Raw genomic sequence first — 23,218 nt, 5'->3', positions numbered from 1 at the left:
CCACAGCAGGCCAAATTTCCATGCAAGATACATAACAAAATTCTGGAGAAAAGGTCATTTATAGAAACAGCTCTTGGGAAGTCGCTTGTTCTGGGGGAGCTCAAGCTGTCCCCAAAACCTTTGGTGGCAATTGTCTACTTCTCCCAGCCCTTTCCAAGAAGCAGGGAGCACGCGACCCCCTGGACGTGGAGAGGGAAAGCAGAGGGTGGCCGCTGCCTTCTCACTGGGGATAATCACTGTGGGGAACGCAAGCTCCCGCAGCCATAACTCATCAATGTCCAGCTGGAAGATGGGTGTGTGAACCACAAGCACCTCTCATTTGCCATGGAATAGCTCCTGGACCGTAGCGAAGGTCCCGAGTCCTGCAACCAGGACACCCTGCCCAGGGAAAAGACAAAAAGGCATCCTTGGCACAGACCCAGCATCATCCCCTGTCTCTCTGCTTGGTCTCTCCACTCTGACCACAGGGAAGAGTGAAGCCCTCGGGGGTGCCGAATGCATTCTCAGATGGGATCTGGACTTGGTTTCTCTCCTGGTTGGCCAAGAAGCTGCTCTGGGCACACAGGGTGGTCTTGGCGTGCTGCTGCAGTGCTCAGGGAGGGAGCTCTCAGGAGGACTGAATCCCTGCAGGGCGACGGCGACCAGGACACCAGCCCACCTTGTCCAGCTTCAGCTGTCCCAGGGTGTAATCAGACACAGCTCCCCACATAGCCACGATCTTTGGAAAGCAAGGCAAAGAGGTCTCAGGCTCCGAGCCAGCCAGCTCACAGACTCTCGACAAGCTCCTTGGGCTGGGCATGACAGATGCTGGTGGACACCAACAGCCCAGAAGAACATTGCCATGGCTGGGGAGCTGGGCTGTGCCCCCATTTCACACTGCCAGCTCCCAGAGAAAGCTGGCCCTGAATGGTGCCCCCTTTTGAGGAGACCGAGCCATGCCCACAGGAGACTAGGTGCTCAGGGCAGCCCCAGCACCAGGACCTGGCAGTCCTGGCAGCCACGTTGTCCCCCGAGCCCAGTGGGACCCTCAGGCAGAGCTCTTGTGGCAGCCCCAGCCATGTCCAGCCACCCCCACAGCTCAGCAATTACAGCTTTTGACAGCTGACAGCCCCAGTGAGACCCCTCAGGAAGAAGCTCCTGAAACCTTCACCCTTGGTGGAGAGCTGCAGGAGCGTGGGGTACAAGCAGCTCAGCTCCAAGTTGATGGCCACGGTGCAGCAGCCCTCCATCGTGCTTGCAGCTTGCCCTCACCTCAGCGAAAGGGATGCTCTTCACAGCTCCTCGCCCAAAACTCCTCTCCGACGTGCCGCTGCTGTCAGCAAGGGTCCTGCCTATCAGCGCGGGTCCCCCAGGGCAGCCCCGCTGCCTCCCGACCCTGCTCCTGGCTGTGCAGCAGCTTCAAAGGGCAGCAGTGGGGAGCCCCTGAGCAGTGGCCAGCAGCGCCCAGGCCTCGCCGGGAAGTGCCGGCACTGCTGCAGTGCTGGGGAGACCTCCCTGTGATGCAGTGCATCCCCTGTGACATCAGCCCACATCATTTGGAGGTCCATTATGACACCAGCAGGGAAATGGCACAGCTGGGGAGAGAGGCGAGAGATTTCCCCTCTTCTCCTGGGAAACAGTCACCCCCCTTTCTCCCCAGTCCTTTTCCAAAAATCCCGTCTGCCCCCTGCACCAACATGTCTCTGCTACTGGGAGCCCGTCCAGGCAGGTGGGCTTTGGCAGTTGCCTGCGGTCGGGCTGTTTTCAAGAGATGGGATCGAAAGCCTGGGGGGTAGAACAGCCCCTCCCATGTTACCAAACACTCTCTGCTTTGTCTTGCTCTCATGGTAGGGGTAGGACGTGCTTCACTGTCCTCGTTTTGGCTGGGATGGAGTGAATTTTCTTCATAGCAGCCCATATGGTGCTGTGTTTTGGATTTGTGACCAAAACAGTCCTGATAAAGCACGGATGTTTCAGCTATTGCTGAACAGTGCTTGCACAGCGTCAAGGGCTTCTCTGCTCCTCACTCTGACCCACCAGCGAGTAGGCTGGGGGTGGGCAAGAAGTTGCGAGGGGACACAGCTGGGACAGCTGACCCCAACAGACCAAAGGGATATTCCATACCATAGGACGTCGTGCTCAGCACTGAAAGCTGGGGGGAGAAGGAGCAAGGTGGGGGGCCACAGTGAAGAGGACAGACCTGGCAACACCCCTCCAGCCTGCTGCTGGCCTAGCAGCAGCTCCGGCTGAAGGGACCTTACCAACACCTGCCCAGCCTCCAGCCTGCTGCTGGCCTATCAGGGTCTGAGGAAGAAATGACCTCACAAGGAACTTCCAAGCCATTTGCATACTGCTGGCCTATCACCTGCAGGGACAGAAGTGACCTCACAAGGAATAGCCAAGCCACGTGCCTGCTCTTACCCTATCAGCATCTCCGGCAGAAGAGACCTCACCAGCCCCCACCCCAGCCGTCACCTCGTTGCTGGCCCCTTGCCATCCCCCCAACCTGCCTCCCCTCTGCCCCTCCAGCTCTCGCCTCTCTGCGCTGTCGCTGGCAGGCACTGAGCACCTCAGTGCCAGCTGCTGCTCCTGACCAATCAGCTTCTTGCCACACCAGTGAGCTCACCACACACCAGCGATGCCACCTTCCACCCCAGCGCCCCCTTGCCTGACTCTGCCTGCCCCAGGGTCTAGCAAATGCAGCAGCCCCAGCATACGGGTGTACCTGATGGAAAAAAGGAAAAGTAAAAAGAAAAAAATCTTGGGGAACCTGGAGTTCTAGTTAAAATGACACCTCCTGCCCTAATCCACAAAGACCCTGACTGTGTTTGCTTTGTTCATATGGGGCGGAATAAAAAGGAAAAAGAAAAAGAAGCCAAGTCTATTATGCAGAACAGCTTCTGTTCCAAGTTTTTGTAACCTGTAGAAAGATGCAGAGGCAGATACTGTTGCAACTACCATTGTAGATGTAGCTACCATTTCAGATGTCATTTCTCCAGCGGTGTCTCTAATGCTATCTGCATCTGCAATGGTATCGGCAATGGCACGTGCATCTTCACAAGCATCTCCATCGGCAGCTGCATCGGAAATTGTGTTTGCATCTGCAATGGCATCTGCAACGGCAACTGCATCGGAAACGGCATGTGCCTGCCATTCCTGACAATGTTGAAGATGCAGACACCAAACCAATACAAGTGCAGATACAGACGCCATTTCAGACACTGCAGATGCAGATTCTGCTGCAGCTGCAGATACCGTTGCAGGAACCACTGCAGAGACCATTGCTGAGGCAAAGTCAGGTGCAGAGACCTTTGCAGACGCAGATGCCATTGCCGATGCAGTATCACTGAAGATGCAGAGGCCGTGGGAGACACTCACAGCATTACCAATGCCACTGCAGATGCAGACACCTTTGCAGCCGCAGACAGCATTGCAGATGCAGAGGCCATTGCAGATTTCATTGACAATGCCATGGCAGATAACACCCACAGATAGAATACCATTAGAAAAATACCCATTCAATTGCAGATGCAATGGCAGATGCAATGGCAGATGCAGACACAATACACCCACCGTTAGCGATACAAGTACAGTCACAGACAGAATTACACAGACAATTAAGAGACACAAGACGAGCCACAGACACGAGTACACATTCCGTTACACCTATAAATACAGACGCTGATCTCATTCCTGATAGGGGTACCGTTGCAGAGAGAGGAGCCGTTACACATCCAGGTAGCGATGCACATGCTGTTGAAGATACAGGGAGTATTGGCATCAGCACTGGTATCTGCAAGGGCATCAGCATCTTCAAGGGCATCTCCATTGGCAGTTCCATCTCAAACTGTACTTGCATCTGCAACGCCACCATCTGCTGCTGCGGTAGCTGCAGCCAGAGAGAGCAGTGAGAATATGTGAGAGAAACAGCTATGCAGACACCAAGGTCAGAGAAGAAGGAGGGGGAGGAGGTGCTCCAGGTGCCGCAGCAGAGATTCCCCTGCAGCCCATGGTGAAGGGGAATCATGGTCTTCACCATGGTGAAGACCCTGGTGAGGCAGGTTGTCCCCCTGCAGCCCATGGAGGTTAACGGTGGAGCAGATATCCACCTGCAGCCGGAGGAGGAGGACCCCACGCCGGAGCAGCTGGATTCCCGAAGGAGGCTGTGACCCCGTGGGAAGCCCACACTGGAGCAGGCTCCTGGTAGGACCTGTGGGCCTGTGGAGAGAGGAGCCCACGCTGGAGCAGTCTGTTCCTGAAGGACTGCACCCCATGGAAAGGACCCATGCTGGAGCAGTTTGTGAAGAACTGCAGCCCGTGGGAAGGACTCATATTGGAGAAGTCTGTGGAGAACTATCTCCCGTGGGAGGGACCCCACGCTGGAGCAGGGGAAGAGTGTGAGGCGTCCTCCCCCTGAGGAGGAAGGAGCAGCAGAAACAACGTGTGACCAACAGACCACAACCCCCATTCCCCGTCCCCCTGCGCCGCTGAGAGGGGAGGAGGTAGAGAAAAACGGGACTGAAGTTAAGCCCGGGAAGAAGGGAGGGGTGAGGGGAAGGTGTTTTAAGAGTTAGTTTTTATTTCTCATTACCCTACTCTGATTTGATTGGCAATAAATTAAACTAATTTCCCCAAGTCAAGCCTGTTTTGCCCGTGACGGTAATTGGTGAGTGATCTCTCCCTGTCCTTATCTCAACCCAGGAGCCTTCCGTTATATTTTCTCTCCCCTGTCCAGCTGAGGAGGGGAGGGATAGAGCGGCTTTGGTGGGCACCTGGCATCCAGCCAGGGTCAACCCACCACAGGCCCTTATCAATTACACATTCTTTTATACTACTTGAAAACAGCCCAACCAATTTGTTAGGGAGAGATTTACTCCGCAAATTGCAGGCAAATTTAAACTCTCCCCCCAGGGCACCCAGCTCTGGATACCTTTCAAGAATTTATCTAAATTAGTTGCCGCATTACAGGAAGGCCCTAGAGACTTTGCCCTACCAAAAGAGCTGCAAAAACTCCCACCCCATATTCCTGGGTGGGATCCCACTGAAGTGGGACTCCTAAAATCCACAAAACCCGTTATCCTATGAACTAAAGAGGGTCCCCCACCTTCACTCAAACAATAGCCGTTATCTCATGAAGCCATTGAAGGGGTATCACCCCTATCCCAAAGCGTTTTATATCAAGGGATATTAAAAGAATGCCAACCACCATGTAAGACCCCTATTCTACCCATTAACAAAAACCTAAACCAGGCCTAGGCCTGGCTACCGATTTGTACAGGATCTAAGAAACATCAGCGACTGGGTAGAAATACCCCAGCCAATAGTGCCTCATCCATCAAGTATTATTACCTTAATCCCCCAAACTCGAAATTTTGGACTCTGATTTATGCGCAGCTTTTTTTAGCATCCCCATTCACCTGGATTCCCAATATATTTTTGCTTTACTTGGATGTCAGGGCAAGTTCCTGGGACCCGATCACCTCAAGGATTTGCAGGGTCACCCACTATTTTTCTCAGATATGGCTCAAAGATTTACAAGAGAGAAAACTTGCAGGGCAATCTGTACTAGTATAATATGTTGATGATTTCCTAATACCTAGTCCTGACTCCCATACGTGCAAAGTCAATACTCCAGCATTATTGACTGCGTTGGCTGATAAAGGTCATAAAGTTTCTCCTAATAAACTCCAATTTTGTAAATCACCAGTGGAATATTGAAGATATATCTTAGAAAAAGGAACTCGACTTTTAACCCCAAATCATGTCCAAGCAACCCAAACTCAACCCATGAGTTTTCTCACTTTTACCCTTCCAATTCTCTCCCCCATCCCACCAGGGGGGAGTGAGCGGCTGTATGGTGCTTAGTTGCCGGCTGAGGTTAAACCACAACACTGAGCAAGGCCCTGGGTGCGGGGCTTAGCACAGGCGGTGTGACCGAGGGCAGAGCCCAGGTGCCTGGCCAACGCCAGCGGCTCCCGTCACACAGCTCCCCCCTGCCCAGGGCTGTGGCTGGAGCACAGACAGACCCGCATTTTCAGAAAGACCTGCTGATCCAGAGCAAATCCAGGGCAGCTCCTCTCCTGTCCCTTCCCCTCCTGTCATATCTCCTCCTCTTCCCCCCGCTCCTCTCCCCTCCTTCCCTGAGCAGGCCCAGACCCCATGAGCGGACCGAGGGACGGCAGAGCTGTGCACACAGCTTGTGCTGCTGAGAGAACAGCTCCAGGCGCAATGGCCCTTCTTGAAGGCCGTCTCTCCACAGGCCCAGTGTCCCGGCTGGCTGCGGAGCGAGCTGCGGTGGCAGAGGGCAGGATGGGCACAGGGCGGCTCTGCGAGGAGAGGCCCAGGCTGCCCCTGCCCGCCTGGCAACAGCTGCGCCATTGGCCACGGCTGAGCCAATCAGCGGAGCCGGAGGTGGCCTGTCAGTCACAGCTGGCCTGGGGTGAGGCCGGAGGGGGCAGAGGCCAAGGGGCCTGAGGAGAAACAGGTGAGAGGTGGGCTGGGGGCAGCTGGGGCGAGGCAGGGAGCAGGGCCAGGGCCAGGCCGGGCCAGGACCAGGGGTGCTGCACGCACAGGAGCAGGTATCTCATTTTAGAGAGCAGCGTCATTTTTAGGATCCAGCCAGTCGCTTTTAGAGTCCAAGCCACATCTTGAGTGTCCAAACCCTCATTTTTGTGGTCCAAACCCCCAAAGAGTCCAAAGCTTTGGTTCTAGGGTTTGAAAGCCTCCTGTTGAGGGTCCAAACCCCCACTTTTAGGGCCCCTAGCTGGATTTTTATGGTCCAGTGACTCACTGGTAGGGTTTTAATGCCTCTTTTAGGGTAGAAAGCCTCATTTTTAGGTTCTAAACCTGTACCTTTAGGGTACAACTCGTACATTCTAGGGTCCAAAGTCTCAGCTTTAAGGTCCAAAACTGACTACAGAGCCCAAATTCTCTTTTTCGGGGCCCAAAGCCTCATTTTTAGGGTCCAACACCTCATTTTATGGTCCAAATGCTCCTTTTAAGGCCCAAAGCCTCGTTTTTAAGGTCCAAACCTTCATCTTAGGAGCCAAACCCTCATTTTTAGGACCCAAACCCACATTGTTCTGGCCCAAAGCCTCAACTTGAGGGATCAAAGCCTCATTTTTGGATCCAAAGTCTCCTTTTAGATTCAAAAGTCTCATTTTTATGGTCCAAAGCCTCAGTTTTACTTTCCAAAGCCTCATTTTCAGGCTCCAAAGCAGCATTTTTAGGATCCAGCCAGTTGTTTTTATTGTCCAAGCTGCATCTTGAGTGTCCAAACCCTCATTTTTAGGGTCCAAACCCCTCCTTTAGGTCCCAAAGCCTCCTTTCTAGGTCCCCAAAGCCTCATTTTTAGGGTCTAACCTTCATTTATAAGTTCCAAGCCTTGCTTTTAAGGTCCAAAGACTCATTGTAAGGGCCCATAGCATTGTTTTTAAGGCCCAAAGTCTGATTTTGAAGGTCCAAAGCCTCCATTTGAGAGGCCAAAGCCTTATTTATAGGGTCCAAAGGCTCATTTTTGGGCCCCATCCCTCATTTTCAGCTTCCAAAGCCTCCTTTTTTGAGGGCCCAAAGCCTCCTTTTGAGCCTCCAAAGACCCATTTTTAGGCCGCTGTCGTGGTTTAACCTCAGTCGGCAACTGAGCACCACGCAGCCGCTCGCTCACTTCCCCGCCCCACCCCCACCCCGGTGGGATGGGGGAGAGAATTGGAAGAGCACAAGTGAGAAAAACTCATGGGTTGAGATAAAAACAGTTTAATAATTGAAATAAAATGATAATAATAATAATGATGTGATAATAATAATACTACACAAAGCAAGTGATGCACAGTACAATCACTCACCACCCGCCGACCGATGCCCAGCCAGTCCCTGAGCAGCGGCCCCCCCCTGCCAGGTTTCCCCAGTTTATGTACTGAGCATGACGTCACATGGTATGGAATGTTTCGTTGGCCAGTTTGGCTGTGCCCCCTCCCAGCTTCTTGTGCACCTGCAGCCTTCTCAGTCGGTAGAGCATGGGAAACTAAAAAGTCCTTGGCTAGTGTAAGCTTTACCTAGCAACAGCTAAAACGTGGGTGCGTCATCAACTTTGTTCTCATCCTAAATCCAAAACACTGTACCAGCTACGAGGAAGGAAATTAACTCTATCTATCCCTGCCGAAACCAGGACAGGTGCAAAGCCTTAGTTTTTGGCACCAAAGCATCATTTTAAGGCACAAAACCTACTTTCAGGGTTCAAAGCCTCACTTTCATTTCCAAAGCCCCATTTTTAGGGCCCAAAGCCCCATTCTTAAGGCCCAAACCCTCCTTTTGAGGGTACAAAGCCCTCTTTTACAGCTCGAAGCCTCCATTGGAGTGCCCAAAGCCCTACATTCAGGACCAAAGCTTCATTTCTGGGGGCCAGAGAGGAACCAATAGGTTCCCCCCTGTTGCAGGGTCCAAAGTGTCCTTTGTACCATCTGGCCCATCCTTTTTTGTGCCCAAAGCGCCATTTTTAGGGCCAAAAGCCTCATTTTTTAGGGTCCAAACCTGTCTTATTGCCCATAGCCTTTTTTTAGGGCCCACAGTTTCATTTTGAGGGTCCAAACCCTCATTTTTTCAGGCAGAAGGCCTCTTTTTAGGCTCCAAAGCTACATTTAGAGTGTCCAAATCCTCATGTTTGCTTTCCAAAGTCTTAGCTTTGCCTTCCAAAGCAATATTTTAGGCTCCAAAGCTTCATTTCTACGGTCCAAAGGCTCAGTTTTAGTTTGCAAAGTCTCCTTTTAGAGTCCAAAGCCGCTTTCTGTGTTTCTAAAGCCTCATTTTCAGGCTCCAAGGGCTCGGTTTTAGGATCCAGCCAGTCATTTTCAGGGTCCAAGCCACATCTGGAGTGTCCAAACCCTCATTTTTAGGGTCCAAACCCCTGTTTTAGGGCCCAATGCCACATTGTTATAGTCAAAAGCTTTGATTCCACAGTGAAATCCTCGTTTTTATCGTCCAAACCCTAATTTTAAAGGGTCCAAACTCTCATTGATAAGTTCCAAGCCCCATGCTTCAGGTTCAAAGGCTCATGTTGAGTGCCCACAGTGTAATTTTTAAGGCCCCAAGTCTGATTTTGAAGGTCCAAAGCCTCATTTTGAGAGTCCAAAGCCTTATTAATAGGGTCCAAGGGCTATTTTCAGCCCCAAACCCTCATTTTTAGCTTCCAAAGCCGCCTTTTTAGAGACCAAAGCCCTGTTTATCGGGTCCAAAGGCTCATTTTCGGGCCCAAAGCCTCATCTGTAGCTTCCAAAGCTGCCTTTTCTGGGACTAAAGCCTCATATTTAGGATCCAACACCTCATTTTATGGTCCAAATGCTCATTTTAAGACCCAAAGCCTCATTTTTATGGCCCAAAGCCTCACTTTTAGGGATCAAAGCCTCGTTTTAGGGTCCAAAGTCTCTTTTTAGGCTCCAAAACTTCATTTCTATGGTCCAAAGGCTCAGTTTCAGTTTGCAAAGTCTCCTTTTAGAGTCCAAAGCCGCTTTCTGTGTTTCCAAAGCCTCATTTTCAGGCTCCAAAGGCTCGGTTTTAGGATCCAGCCAGTCGTTTTCAGGGTCCAAGCCTGTCCTGGTTTCAGCAGGGATAGAGTTAATTTCCTTCCTAGTAGCTGGTACAGTGCTGTGTTTTGGATTTAGGGTGAGAACAATGTTGATAACTCACCGATGTTTTAGTTGTTGCTAGGTAGTGTTTACACTAGTGTCCTGGTTTCGGCAGGGATAGAGTTAATTTCTTTTCTAGTAGCTGGTACAGTGTTTTGGACTTAGGATGAGAACAAAGTTGATAACGCACCGATGTTTTAGTTGTTGCTAGGTAATGCTTACACTAGCCAAGGACTTTTCAGCTTCCCATGTTCTACCGACTGAGAAGGCTGAAGGTGCACAAGAAGCTGGGAGGGGGCACAGCCAAACTGGCCAAAGGGACATTCCATACCATGTGACGTCATGCTCAGTACATAAACTGGGGAAAGCTGGCCGGGGGGGCCGCTGCTCGGGGACTGGCTGGGCATCGGTCGGCGGGTGGTGAGCAATTGTACTGTGCATCACTTGCTTTGTGTATTATTATTATTATTATCATATTATTATTATTATAATCATTTTATTTCAATTATTAAACTGTTTTTATCTCAACCCACGAGTTTTTCTAACTTGTGCTCTTCCAATTCTCTCCCCCATCCCACCGGGTGGGGGGGGGAGTGAGCGAGCGGCTGCGTGGTGCTTAGTTGCCGACTGAAGTTAAACCACGACAAGGACTTTTCAGCTTCCCATGCTCTACTGACTGAACAGGCTGGAGGTGCACAAGAAGCTGGGAGGGGGCACAGCCAGGACAGCTGACCGAAACTGGCCAAAGGGCTATTCCATACCATGTGACGTCATGCTCAGTATATAAAGCTGGGGGAAGAAGAAGGAAGGGGGGGACGTTCGGAGTGATGGCGTTTGTCTTCCCAAGTAACCGTTACGCGTGATGGAGCCCTGCTTTCCTGGAGATGGCTGAACACCTGCCTGCCGTTGGGAAGTAGTGAATGAATTCCTTGTTTTGCTTTGCTTGTGTGCGCAGCTTTTGCTTTACCTATTAAACTGTCTTTATCTCAACCCACGAGTTTTTCTCACTTTTACCCTTCTGATTCTCTCCTCCATCCCACTGGGTGGGGGGGAGTGAGCGAGCGGCTGTGTGGTGCTCAGTTGCCGACTGAGATTAAACCACGACAAAGCCACATCTGGAGTGTCCAAACCCTCATTTTTATGCTCCAAACCCTTCTGTTGGGCCCAATGCCATATTTTCAGGGTCCAAAGCTTTGATTCTAGAGTTGAAAGCTTCATTTTACATCCCACAGCCTCACTTTTAGTGTACAAACCCCCATTTACAAGTTCCAAACCCCACTTATAAGGTCCAGAGACTCATTTCCAGTGCCCAGAGCATCATTTTGAAGCACTGAAGTCTGATTTTGAAGGTCCAAAGCCTCGGTTTTAGAGTCCAAAGCCTTACTTCTAGGGCCCAAACCTGTCTTTAAGGAACAATAGCCTTTTTTTAGGACACACACTTTCATTTTTAGTGTCTAAGCCCTCACTTCTATGGCAGAAAACCTCATTTTAGGCTCCAAAGCCTCATTTCTATGGTCCAAAGGCTCCATTTCAGTTTACAAAGTCTCACTTTTAGAGTCCAAAGCTGCATTTTTCATCTCTGAAGCCTCATTTTCAGTCTCCAAAGCGGCATTTTTAGGATCCAGCCAGTCGTTTTCAGGGTCCAAGCCGCATCCTGAGTTTCCAAGCCCTCATTTTTATGGTCCAAATCCCTCTTTTAGGGCTCAAAGCTTCATTTTTAGGGTGCAAAGCTTTGATTCTAAAGTTCAAAATTTCCTTTTTATGGTCCAAAGCCTCATTTTTATGGTCGGTAGTTCCCACGTGTGCCCCAATACGAAGTTCAGCCCAGAATTTGTGACTTCCTGGGTTTGCTGCTGTAACAACCTGGACAATTGTGCTATTGCTCTGTATTTAGCACCCACACCCCGAGTGGATGGAGTCAGGCCCTCTCAGGAGACAGCTGAACCTTGCTCTCCCCCTTCGCCTTTTCTCCAGTATGGGCACCGCTTGCATGCCTCCAGATTTCAGGACTTGTCTCCCACTTATGGCCCCCCGCAAGACTGCTCAGTACCTGGATTGCTTTGAAAAAAATTCATATATGCCAGTGTGGTGGGCTTCCCCGAGGTTGGACAGCACTGCCAAGAATCAGAGAAAGGTGAAGCCTCAGCATGGCTCAGGCACAGAGGATGCAGAAGGACCGTGCAGGTTCCCTCTGAGCCCGTGCCTGATCCGTCAGTGAATCCCTTTGGACCTCAGTTCACAGGAGGGTTCCCCCTCTGTTGTGCCTAGGGCCCCTAGGGACTCACGGCAAGCTCTGGGATGCAGGTACTGAGGGAGGCACATTCGATCAAGAGTCACATTTCCCATCATCTGCTGAGCGCGGTTCAGATGGCCTCGTTCCCAAAATGGCAAAGTGCTGAAGTTCCTGTGAACTGGGTGTGGTGGGAGGTGAGCAATATCTCGCTGCATGCACAGAGGGTTACGAGCGTCTCTCTGACACACTGCTGGCAATAACCTCCACACACCAGAGACAAGAGTCGCCCTCAGAGAGCTGTTCCTGGCATCTTCTAGAACACTTTCTCTGTACTGAGAGCTTCAGGTTTGGCTGCTGACACCATGTGCAATAGCGGGCACTGGGAGAAGAGCCTGCAGGCACACACACATACTGCGTATGGGAGTGCACAGGCACTCAGGTCAGCAGCCGGGCCGATTGGGTGACACGGGGTGCTCCGCACAGGAGGAGGAGCGCTGGGACGAGGTACTTGTAAAGCCCAGCAAGGCAGCCTAGAACAATGTATAAAGTCTTTTCTGCATGGCTCCTGTACCCTCCAGTCGCAACTGCAGAGCAGAGTTGTGATAAGACTGGCTTTGTGGTCTGCCCTTTGTGTCATCTGACATGCTCCGAGAAGACCCTCACAAGTCAGACTTCACGGCAGCCTTAACGGGATCTGCTGTATTTGGCCACCGTGACTTTAGATGTATTCCAAAGGTGTTCCTCCCCTTTGTTGACAGTCTGCAAAGCTTAACCTCCTTCTTTTTACATCATCATCATCATCACCATCATCATCATCATCATCATTATTATTATTGTTATTGTTATTATTATTTCATTGTATTCTGTTCCATTTTTAATGCCTCCCTTGTTACTAATATCACATTCCTTCCACTCCCTCTCCCACCTAGCCCTGCTCCAGCTTCCTGCTCATTTACCATCTCCGATGTCTGGGGTGGGAGGCACTGCTCCAGCCCCACAGCCTCTGCCACCACGTCAGCCCTCCTTGATGTGCTCAGCGCTGGACGGCCATCCTTCCCAGCACCTCCTTCCCTCTCTGCCCAGTCCATCCTGACTGAGGGCAGCATCCCAAGCAAGCTCAAGGACAACCCTTCACACCTCAAGGCGCACCAGCACGTCCCCATTCTGGTGGATGAAAGCCTTGTTGACAGCCCCAGCTGGGAAACCAGGCTGATGCTGGGACGAAGGGGACCCTCACTGGAGTGCAGGTCTCTGACAGCTTCTCTCACAGATCCAGCACTGCTCCCAGCTCTGCGCATTGTAACTCGACGGAGGCAGACAAAACAGCCAAGGGCTCACTGCTTTTGGCCAAAGTATATTTATTATTTATTCTAAAAATCATCATCTTCTGATGTACAGTATCCCTGTTGGTACTGGTAACAGGGACACCAGAAGGGGTTAGGCTGAGGTGAGTCCAGTGAAATGCAGGTGTCCAGTGAAGAGGCACCATCAGTGAGAGAGCAGCTGGGACAAGTGGGCAGAGGTGAGGGGTCTGCGTTCATGCTCCTGTACAGCTGGGCGAGCTCTGCTGCAAAGATCCACGGTGACGGGCTGGAGCTGTTGTTGAAAATCTCATTTGCTTGGGCTACCTCACCCTTTTTTGTTCCTTCTCCCAACTCTGCTTTGCCTGTATCTCTAGTCTGATCTTCCCTTTTCCAGGCAGAGTCAGTATCGGCTTGTCCCGCTGCTTCTTCGTCTCTCTGGGTCCTTCTGTACAAATGGGTTTCAGAAAGGACTACTCGTTGATACGCATTAAGAGGCCAGTTAAAAAGATCTTACAGCAGAAATCTCAGCAGAGTACTGCCAGCAGCTGCCTTGGCACTCCAGGATACTCTAACTGCAAATACCCCATTGACAACTGCAGCAATATACAACTCTGGGGAAAAGCCAACTCACGGGTCTCTCTTCCTCCGCCGTGAAATGACTATGCAAGATACCACTATCCCAGACAGCAGCACACCCAAGGCTGCCACCGTCACTGGGATATAGTACTTGCGCAGCTCTTCACGATCAGCAGCCTCAGCCTTTTTCCCAGCGTCTGCCCCTGGAGGAGAAGAGACAATGCCACACGTTACTGTGCTACGGATAATCTCAGAGTGTGCTTCACATGCCCAAGAGATTCTCCTTTTCAGTGGTTGGTGCCTCTGGCTCTGGTGTCTTAGCACCAGAGGACAAGAAGGGTCGTTTAAACTTCTCATGGAGAAGAGCCTGCGTGCCAGCGAGCAGCTGCACCAGCGCTACCCGTCTGTTCCTCCGGGCTGCAGGCCAGGGCTGTGTGCTGGGGACCTGCGGTTCATCCAAGGAGAGCACTGCAGGGATGCAACAGAAATGCTCCTGTTTTCCCAAGCGGACATCTCCCGAGCACTCCCCTCCAGGACGTCCCCGCGGCTGAAAGACAGGATCCAGCCCACGGGCTATTGCCTGGCTCCTGCGGTGCCACCTTCTCGTCACCCCCAGCCCCGATGCACACGCTGGGGGAAGGCTGGCCCCGGGACAGCGTCGTGCAGGGCTGGGTTGTAGCTCTCAGGTGGCCTCATTCCCAAAAGGGCAAAGTTCCTAAATTCCTGGGAAGTGGGTGTGGTGGGAGGTGAGCAATCCCTAACCACATCCAGAGAGGTCTATGAGTGTCTCTCTGGCACGCTGCTGGCAATAATCTCCACACACCAGAGACGACAGTCGTCCTCAGAGAGCCACTCCTGGCTTCTTTGACAACACCTTCTCTGCACTAACACCCAGGTTTGGCTGCCGGCATGACATGCAAGAGTGGGCTCCGGGGGAAAAGCCTGCAGGCACACAGTGATTCTGACTGGTGACAGCGGGTGACCACAGGACAGCAATTACCTGGCGTGCCGGCTTCTTGCATTGCCTCTCTCTCTTCATCTGAGACTGGCACTGTGTGACTGCTTCCCTTCTGAAAGGCCTGCTTCTGCAGAGTCTCACGGTCCGTCTCTTTAGAAAGAAAGCAGGACAGTTTAATGAGAAGTAAGCGTTCCTCATCAGGAGCACGATACCTTCAGGAGGCAATACTCTCCAAACACGTTAATAAAGCTTAGAAACAAAGCCTGGGCTTTTGGGGGTGCATCTAGTCCAAACACTGTGTCATTCATAGAGAAAAAATTAAGCACGTGACACTTCTCACTTTACCAACACAGACAGCAAAACCTGACCTGCTGGGAAACCAGGAAACTGCATGCGATCTTCTTGCTCCCATTACATGTAGTGCATTTTTGGCAAACTGCAAGATGATGCTAAATTACTTCCTTCAAAGAGGATGGGAAAAAGCTGCAGCCAGTTCAGCTGGGGAAAGAGCCCTTCTGAGAAGCACGTCCCACCATGCCAGCTCCATCACACGGGAAGGGTAACAGACACACACGGTGGACGGAACCCCAAGCTCTTGCAACCATGTTCTGGGCAATTTCACAAGCGGCAGTGAAGAGCCCACTGTCCCCCAAAACAAGAGGAAAACCACAGCCAAGTTTTCTGAAATGCAACTAGAAACAGAGAGCTAAACCACCCACGACTGAATTAACCGAATGAACCACTCAAGGCCGCCTTCAAGTTAGGTGTCCAGCATCAAGCTGGGTGTCCAGCTCCGACCCACCCCTGACCCCGAGGTGTCACCGAGAGTCTGCAGACATCAAGGACAGCAGTGCGGCTGGACCAGGCTGTGAAGCCTGGGCTGCTCCGATCCTGGCCAGGGGATCGATCCTGCCTGTAGGCCAGGCAAAGCCTGCCAGTCCCAGTGACACAAATCTGCCTGCGCATCCTCTCCGCCACCCAAGGGCCCTCTCCCCTCCAGCAACTGGCAGGGTGCTGGCCCTCTCATGGCTCACGAGCTATTAGCTCCTCCGCAAGTCCCTCACGCACTCTGGGAGCACCACCAACAGTCACACTCGTCCCACCACAGCTATCGGTCTGCAGGCTGAAAATCAATCACAGACAGAAATGCCTACGAAATCAGCATCTGCACCTGACTTCCAACATTAGGAAAGGGCAGCCAAGACTTCTTGGGACATCATTCCTGCCTGGAACTTGCCCATGGGCTGCGCATGAGCTGAACACAAATTCAGCACACGCCAGTTCCTGACATCTGGATACCAGCATCTGCACAAAGCAGCTCTGGCCAGCAGTGGTACAACTAGGGCAGCAGCTGTCCCTGGGGCTCAGCTTGAACCACAACTGGTAGCAGATGCCGTGCTGGACCATCTCTGTGGCTCACCAGCCCATGCAAGGCGTGAAATCGAGTGTCACTGCAGCGAGGCTCTGACTGATCCTTTCCTGCCGTGTAGGCTACAGCACGTCCATACATGAATCTAAAACCTCAGCTTCCCAAGTCGTACGGTTAACAGAGTGAAATATACTAACCAGGGGCTGCTTTCTCCAAGTCTTTCAGGATTTCCTTTGGAACTTCAGATACCTTTTGGGAATACTTCCCTATTTTAGCTTTAGACTTTCCCCTTGAGGACACTAACAGAAAGCATGAAGGTAAATGTCACATGAATAAAATATTGAAAATGAGTGCTTATTCTGTGAAGTCAATAAAGACTGACTACTCACCCTTGGGATGCCAGCTGGGATCCAGCACGGGATTCAGCCAAGAAAAAGCCCTCCCTCTGGCCACATCTGCAACCAAACACCCACGAGAAGTTACCATCACACGTTCTGATCTACATCGTCACAACTGAATAGCAGAACACATAAGGGGGTCACGTAATGACATGGCACACCCATGCAGGTCTGTAGTCTCACACCTGCAGAGGCACCTGCCTGACTTTGGACTTTGAGCTGGCAGCTCTCAAAGGAAGTAAAAAGCCTTGACATACCCACACGACTTCCCTGCGGGTCAGTCCTGGAACCCAGCCAAGAAGCTGGATAACCATCGTCTGCAACCACATCCGTAAACGAACACAGGACAGAGCAGGTCCCGTGCAATATTTCAATATACTTCTTCAGATCTGAACGACAGTGAACGCAGTTCAAACACGGGACTACTCCAGAGCATTCCACTCTCCCTTCCGCTCAGGAGCATCTTGCAAACATTTACCAGGTGCCTGCAGTGGCCACTAAGCAGGCATGGAGCTGTCCGGAGAAAGAACTCCCTGGAGCTCACACCAGCTCTAAACTCAACCCCAGCGTGCCTGCTGGCTTTGCAGCAGGCGCTGGAAGCAGTGCAGGGGTGGAGCAGCTGGCAAAGACAGCTTTGCAAGGCAGAGCCCCCCGGGGCACATCACTGAGCTGGACCCATTTCCAAAGCTGCGGAGGGGCCTGATGACCTCTTGGCTGGGACCTGGCAGCTTTCAAACTACTGTCTCCAGGCCACGTGCAACACCCCTCAAGCACCAGACGGACAAACATAGGGCCACTCAGGGCCTTCTTACCAGGAGACCTCTCACGCACACAAAAGGAAGCCCGCACTAAAGTGGGAGCATGTAGCACCAGAGGAAAAAATGATTATTCTTGTAGAGAAGAGCCTGCTGGCCACTGGAAGGCTGAACTATCTGGGATGCCCTCTGGGATGCCCCCCAGGCTCAGGAACAGGATTCCCCTGAGTGGCTTGATCAACATGGACTGCAGGAACCAAACAGGTAATCAAACACAGGTGAGAAGAGTTTCCACTGCACGTTGTGATCTACTTCTTCCTTAGTCACCTGCAGTGACTGGAAGCGGGTGAGGTAAATGACACGGGACACGTACAAAGGTGTAGGTTCCCACAGCTAAAAAGGAACATGGGTGACCTTTTTGCCAAGACCTAGCAGCTCTTCAGGTAAAGAAATATTCATGACTCATCTGTGCAACACCCCCAAGGCACAAAAAGCTCTTGGAAGGCCTTAAGAGGATCTTAGGTAAAATTGCACATGAATAACCTATTAAAACCTAAGTGCTTACTCCCTCAAGCAGACAGACATTGGCAACTTACCTCTGGGACGCCCCCAAGGCTCATAACCAGGATCCAGCTGAGAAGCTCGATAAGCACTGCCAATGCCATCATCTGGAATCAAGCACAGATCAGAGAAGTTTCCATGCACGCAGAGGAAGGAGGAAACTGGAGGAAAAAGTGATCGTCCATGCTTCTCGTGGAGAAGAGCCTGTGAAAGGCTGCACCAGCACTACCCCTGCACATTCCTGCGGGCTGGGGACCTGCGGTTCATCCAAGGGGAGCAGGGCTGCAGGACTAGAGCAGAAACACTCCTGTTTTCCTGAGCGGAAATCTCCTGAGCACGCCTCTCTGGGATGTGCAGCATGGCACGGGGTTGGGTGACAGGGAGGGCCCCATGGGGACTCAGCACCAGGTTTCTTACCCCACGCCGCCACTCCCGCCCCCCCTGCTCACTCTGAAAATGTCCCTGAAGCAGCCCCAGCCCCTCTACGCCTCTACACAGGGCGTCTGCCCCCCCCTGCCCACACCGTGGTGCCTGCCTGGCTCGCCCGGCCCGGCCCAGCCCAGCTGCTCTCCTGGGCCCAGCCCTAGCCCTGGCCCCACTGCCGCCCCGCTGAGGTGTGGTGGATGCCATGACGCACTGCTCGGGGCTGGGTGCTGGCCCCCTGCCTGCCTACCTGCTCCCTGCACTCGTCTTGGAGCAGCCTGGGCATCCCAGGCTTGCAGGGCCACCAGGAGGAGGAGGAGGAGGAGGTGGGTGAGAACCATGGCCCCCCACATTCGCACCATGCTGCTGCCGCTGCTGCTGCTGCCGCCACTGCTGGAGCATTGCCTGCAGCTGGCGTGGCACAGCACATCAAAGCGGGGCTCTGTGACCACATGGCCCCATCGGGCCACACCCTCTGCCAGGCCTCCCCGACGTACACCCGTTGCCAGTGAATTACTGAATCTGCACACTATTGCATTTCCTTGTTCTACACGAGTGTGGAAGGAGCAGAAGTGGAGAAGGGTGGACCTATTTTGGGAGGCAGCACTGCGTACGGCAGTGCACAGGCCCTCAGGTCTTGCTTCCCAGAAATCAATCAATATCAAAAGCTCTGAGGGAAGACTGCATAAAAAAGCCAATTTCAAGTGCCTTTACTTGCTACTATTTTTGTCAGGCAGCGTTCTATGAAGAAATTAGCTTTTCCCGCTAGTTTTGCTACAGCTTCATTACCTTTAAAGACATCAATTCTTACCTCTGCTACTCCAATACAGCCTCACAGCCCAGCAAAATCATACTTCAGGTAGGAAACCTTCACCATACAAAGACGGGCACGCTACAGGCATACGTTACTCTCAGAAAACAGACTCTTTCAACCACTCTTCCACTTGCTTACCGAAGTTGAGAGCGCCTTAGAAAACAACAAAAAAGCAGGGTTCTTATTCACATTTTATGGAGCCCATTCTATCAGCTGTTCAACATTAAGTCCAACTCCAGTCTGAACCCCAGAATAAGAAATGCCATCTTACAATTTCCAGGGAAAGGAAGGGCTTTGAAGTGGTAAGATCAGAAAACGTTCGTGAAAGCAGAGTCATGCAAGTACACATCCCTTATCACAGACCACCTACCCCGTTACCTAAGTCATGTCCTCAGCTAATTTGCAGCCACTGACATCTGGAAAATAGCACTCAGTCTCTTGTTCATTAGTGCTGAGCACGTAGGTTGGAATTGGAGCTGGGAAGAAAACCATATGCAGCCAGTCTGGCTTCATTTGAGTACATTAGGACAACTTCAGTTCACATTTACTAGGAAGCACAGCAGGTCCCATCCGTCCCTCCAGACCCCAACACCAGTCCTGTGCAGCGTCCCGAGGAGCAGTAAGAGCAGAACAAGAAACCTTCTTTCAAAATAAGGCCCACAGCCTGCTCTTTCAACAAGATGCATAGAGCAGCAGCTGAGAATAACCTCTGCTTTAACTACACCTAGCTCTGCCATCTACATAAGGAGACCAGCTCCTAAATGATCCCCAGCCGTAGAAACACAGATCTTCCCTAGGGCAATGCTAAAGGAAATACCAGAGCACGGGGACACCTGGTCATTCAATTTAAGCTGAGGGGGAGAAGGACAGAGGACTAGAAAGAAACAAATCAGACAAGAGAGAAGACAGAGGAGCCGAGAGAGAAAGAAACATACAGGGAAAAGGCTAGAGAGATGGAGAAATGAAGACAAATAGGGACGAGGAGCCCTGACAAGACACGGAGAAAGAAAAAGTAGGGTCGAGGAGCAGGACAGAGGGGCAGTGGCGGGGGGAGGACAAGAAGGAGGAAGAGGGGATAGAGAAAGACAGGGACAGGGAGCAGGATGTACAGATGGAGAGAGAAAAAGAAGGACAGGGAACAGAACAAAAGGACTGAGAAATAAAGAGAGGGTAAGATCTGGATGAAGAGACCAAGAAGGCGGGGGCGGAAATAGCAATGAGCTATTGCAAATAGCAATGAGCTCCCTTGAGCTAGGACAAAGGGAAAGACAGGCAAAAAATAAGAGACATGGAGCAGGACACAGATGGAGGTAAAGAAGCCTGGACTGGGCAGCAGGAGAGAGAGATGAAGACCAAAAAACCAGCACTGGGCTGCAGGACAAAGATGGAGTGAGGAATAGCAGCGACAGGGAGCAGGACAGAGTGAGAAAGAGAGTGGAAAACCTGAAGCGTGAGCAGGACAGAAAAATAGGGCGGGGGAGAGACAGGGAGAAGGACAGAGAAACGGAGAGGGAATGAGAGGGGCAGGGAGCAGGACAGAGAGATGGAGCAGAAAGGGGAAAAGCGATGGGCAGCAGGACAAAGGGGAGGAGAGACAAGGACAGGGAGCAGGACAAAGGGATGGCAGAGGAAAAAAATAGTGACGGGCTGCAGGACTGAGATGGAGGAATTAAAGACACAGGGAGCAAGAGAGAGTGACAGAGAGAGAGAAAAGGAACAGGGGGCAGGACAGCATTGGAGGACAAACCCAACTGTGATGGGCAGCGGGACAGAGAGATGGAGAAAGAAAAAACAGAGCAAGAGAGAGATGAAAGAAGGAGCAGCCAGCTGGACAAGGGGATATAGTGAGAAAGGATGGGACAGGGAAGGGGACAGAGAGAGAAAGACAGAAAAGAGAAAAAGGACAGAAGGACAGCAAGAGGGAAAAAGGGACGGGGATCTGGACAGAGCTGGAGAAAGAAGCAGCAGGGAAAGAGGAAAAGAGGCAGGGAGAGGGAGCCGGAAAGAGAAAGGAAAATAAGGGACAGGGACAGGATAGAGATTGCAAAAAAAGCCTGGGGCGGGCAGCAAGACAGAGAGGGAGTAAAAAAAGAACACAGGCAGGGATAGGGGCAGGGAGCAGGACAGAGGGATATAGCAAGAAACAATGGGGCAGGGAGCAGGACAGACCAACAGACAAGAATAACGACAAAGAGGAAGAGAAAACCAAGGCCGGTGAGCAGCCCAGAGAGCTGGAGAAAGGGAGAGGGGTATCAGGAGCCCTGCAGAGAGATGGAGGAGGGTGGGGGGAATGGTCAGGGAGCAGCAGAGAGGGACAGAGAGAGGGGAGGTGAACAGGAAGGAGGACAGGGACAGTGGGATACAGAATGAAAAAACAGCGGCAGTGAACAGGACAGAGCAGTGGAGAGAGAGAAAGAAAGAAGCAGAAGGAATGAGGGAGAGGGGAGGACAAGGACAGGGAGCAGGACATACAGGCAGAAAGAGACAAAAGACGGGGAACAGGCCAGAGAGACTATGGGGGGAAAGAGAGGGATGCAGATCAGGACAAAGAGATGGAGAAGGAAAAAACCACGATGGCCTGCAGGACAGAGAGAGACAGGAAAAAAGAGGCACAGGGGGCAGGAAAGAGGGGCGATGAGGAAGGGAAAGGGAAAGGTAGGATGAGAGAGGGAGGCACTTGGAGAAAAGAGAAAGGCGGGACAGGGAGCAGAGCACAATAATAGAGAGGAAGAGAGGCACAGAGGAGCAAGAAAAATTACACAGAGGGAAAGGGGAGGGGTCAGGGAGGTACTGAGATGCAGAAGAGGGGTGACATGGCCCCAAGGGCCCAGGACTCACTGGAGCTCTGACTCCCTGCTCCGCCAGGCAAATTTTACAGTTCAGGCACTTCTTTCCATGTCTGTCTTTTCTTCCCTTCCTCTTCTGTAGCTCCAGTTGCTTGCCTGTCCTCCACCTAAGAGAACGTATTGGTGTCTCACAGCTCAAACAACATGAGGCTTCCTGGATACACAGCCATGCACACGCACGCACACACACACCACATGGCCGTACTGTAATTTTCCTTCCTTATACCCCGCGGTGCACGTTGGCGATCTGGTCTGCTGAGGACTACTCAGAGGGACCCTTCCTCACCCAGAGAGGCCAGCTGCCTCTTGCCTGCAGCTGGAGGCAGCAGCTGGCGGGATCCCCTTCACTTCATTCTCCAGCTGCTTTACCTTTTTCTGGCTTCTTCAGCTTCAGCCGCGGCAGCTCCTCTGCAAAGCCAGTAGTTGTCCACGTGTCCCTTTTCGCCCGCGCCGCCAGGAGAGCAAGGCCAGAGACAGCCCACGCAAACCAGAGCCAGATGCAGCCTGAGAGGCCCTGGCCCTCACCTCAGCCGAGCCACAGCTGGAGCAGAGACTGCACCTCCCGAGAGCAACATGGCTGCCTGGCAGCCCTGTGCCCCAGGCCTACAGCTCCCAGCATGCTGCGGGGTGCTCCTTCCTGCCGTCTGATCCTGCGGGGACACCGTCCCCCCCGGCCCGGCCCCGCCCCCCCGAGGCCCCGGCCATCTGCCCCGGAGCTGCCCAGGCCCAGGCCCCGGAGCCCAGGTGGAGCAGGGAGGAGGGGGAGGAGAGGGGGAGAGAGCGGCAGAGAGGGGTGGGGCAGGGTGGTGGGGTGGCCAGGGAGGGATGGGAGACAGAGAGAGGGACGGGAGACGGAGAGAGGGACGAGGAGAACAGGGGGGAGCTGGGCAGGGAGTGGAGGAAGGAGAAATACTGGTGAGGAGCCGGCACAAGGCTAGAGAGGGAAAGAGATGGAGGGAGGGGGGACAGCGGGGAGCAGGAAGAAAAACAGCGATAAGCAGCCAGAGAGAGGGAGAGAGAGAGAAGGAGAAGGGCAGGAAGGAGGGCAGAGGGACGGTCAGACACAGGCAGGGTGAGGGAGCGGGACAGGGGGGCAGAGAGACAGAAGAGGCAGCAGGAGAGGGGAGTGACAGAGAAATGGGAGAGGGAGCAGGACAGAGGGACAGAGGGGAAAGGGTGAGAGGGAAAAGGAAAGGGAGAGAGGAAGAGAGAGGCCGGGAGAGAGAGCAGGACACAGAGCAAGAGAAGGACAGGAAAGTGATGGAAAACAAGGAATGTATTTGGTTAATTAAGGCTATATAATTTATGATACATATAGCTTCTTATATATACTCTGACATGTGTTTAATAAGGAACAGATGTTTGCGTAAATCATTAACTATGTC

The 23,218-nt window shown here is 52.3% G+C and overlaps 1 protein-coding gene across 1 annotated transcript; it reads right to left on the bottom strand.

Annotated features, from left to right (window-relative positions):
* Nucleotides 1-12,142: 12,142 nt before the first annotated feature.
* Nucleotides 12,143-22,408, bottom strand: LOC143173788 (uncharacterized). Its single transcript, XM_076363928.1, has 8 exons — nt 22,359-22,408; nt 22,203-22,270; nt 17,786-17,857; nt 16,426-16,491; nt 14,710-14,817; nt 13,765-13,912; nt 13,381-13,578; nt 12,143-12,221 (listed from the first exon to the last, which is right to left on the bottom strand). The coding sequence occupies exons 1-8, from the start codon at nt 22,406-22,408 to the stop codon at nt 12,143-12,145; spliced, it is 789 nt and encodes a 262-aa protein (XP_076220043.1).
* Nucleotides 22,409-23,218: the final 810 nt, after the last annotated feature.

The sequence above is a fragment of the Aptenodytes patagonicus genome, unplaced genomic scaffold, assembly GCF_965638725.1.
Source record: "Aptenodytes patagonicus unplaced genomic scaffold, bAptPat1.pri.cur scaffold_281, whole genome shotgun sequence".
Taxonomy (NCBI): domain Eukaryota; kingdom Metazoa; phylum Chordata; class Aves; order Sphenisciformes; family Spheniscidae; genus Aptenodytes; species Aptenodytes patagonicus.
Note: the sequence above shows the minus strand (reverse complement) of the source record. Positions and strands in the feature narration are given on the sequence as shown.

Coding starts and splice junctions, on each gene's coding strand:
- LOC143173788 (XM_076363928.1), bottom strand. CDS start 22,408: ATGTTGCTCTCGGGAGGTGCAGTCTCTGCTCCAGCTGTGGCTCGGCTG. Junction 22,271..22,358: donor CCAGCTGTGGCTCGGCTGAG/GTGAGGGCCAGG, acceptor GCGGGCGAAAAG/GGACACGTGGACAACTACTG. Junction 13,579..13,764: donor CGGCGGAGGAAGAGAGACCC/GTGAGTTGGCTT, acceptor CCATTTGTACAG/AAGGACCCAGAGAGACGAAG.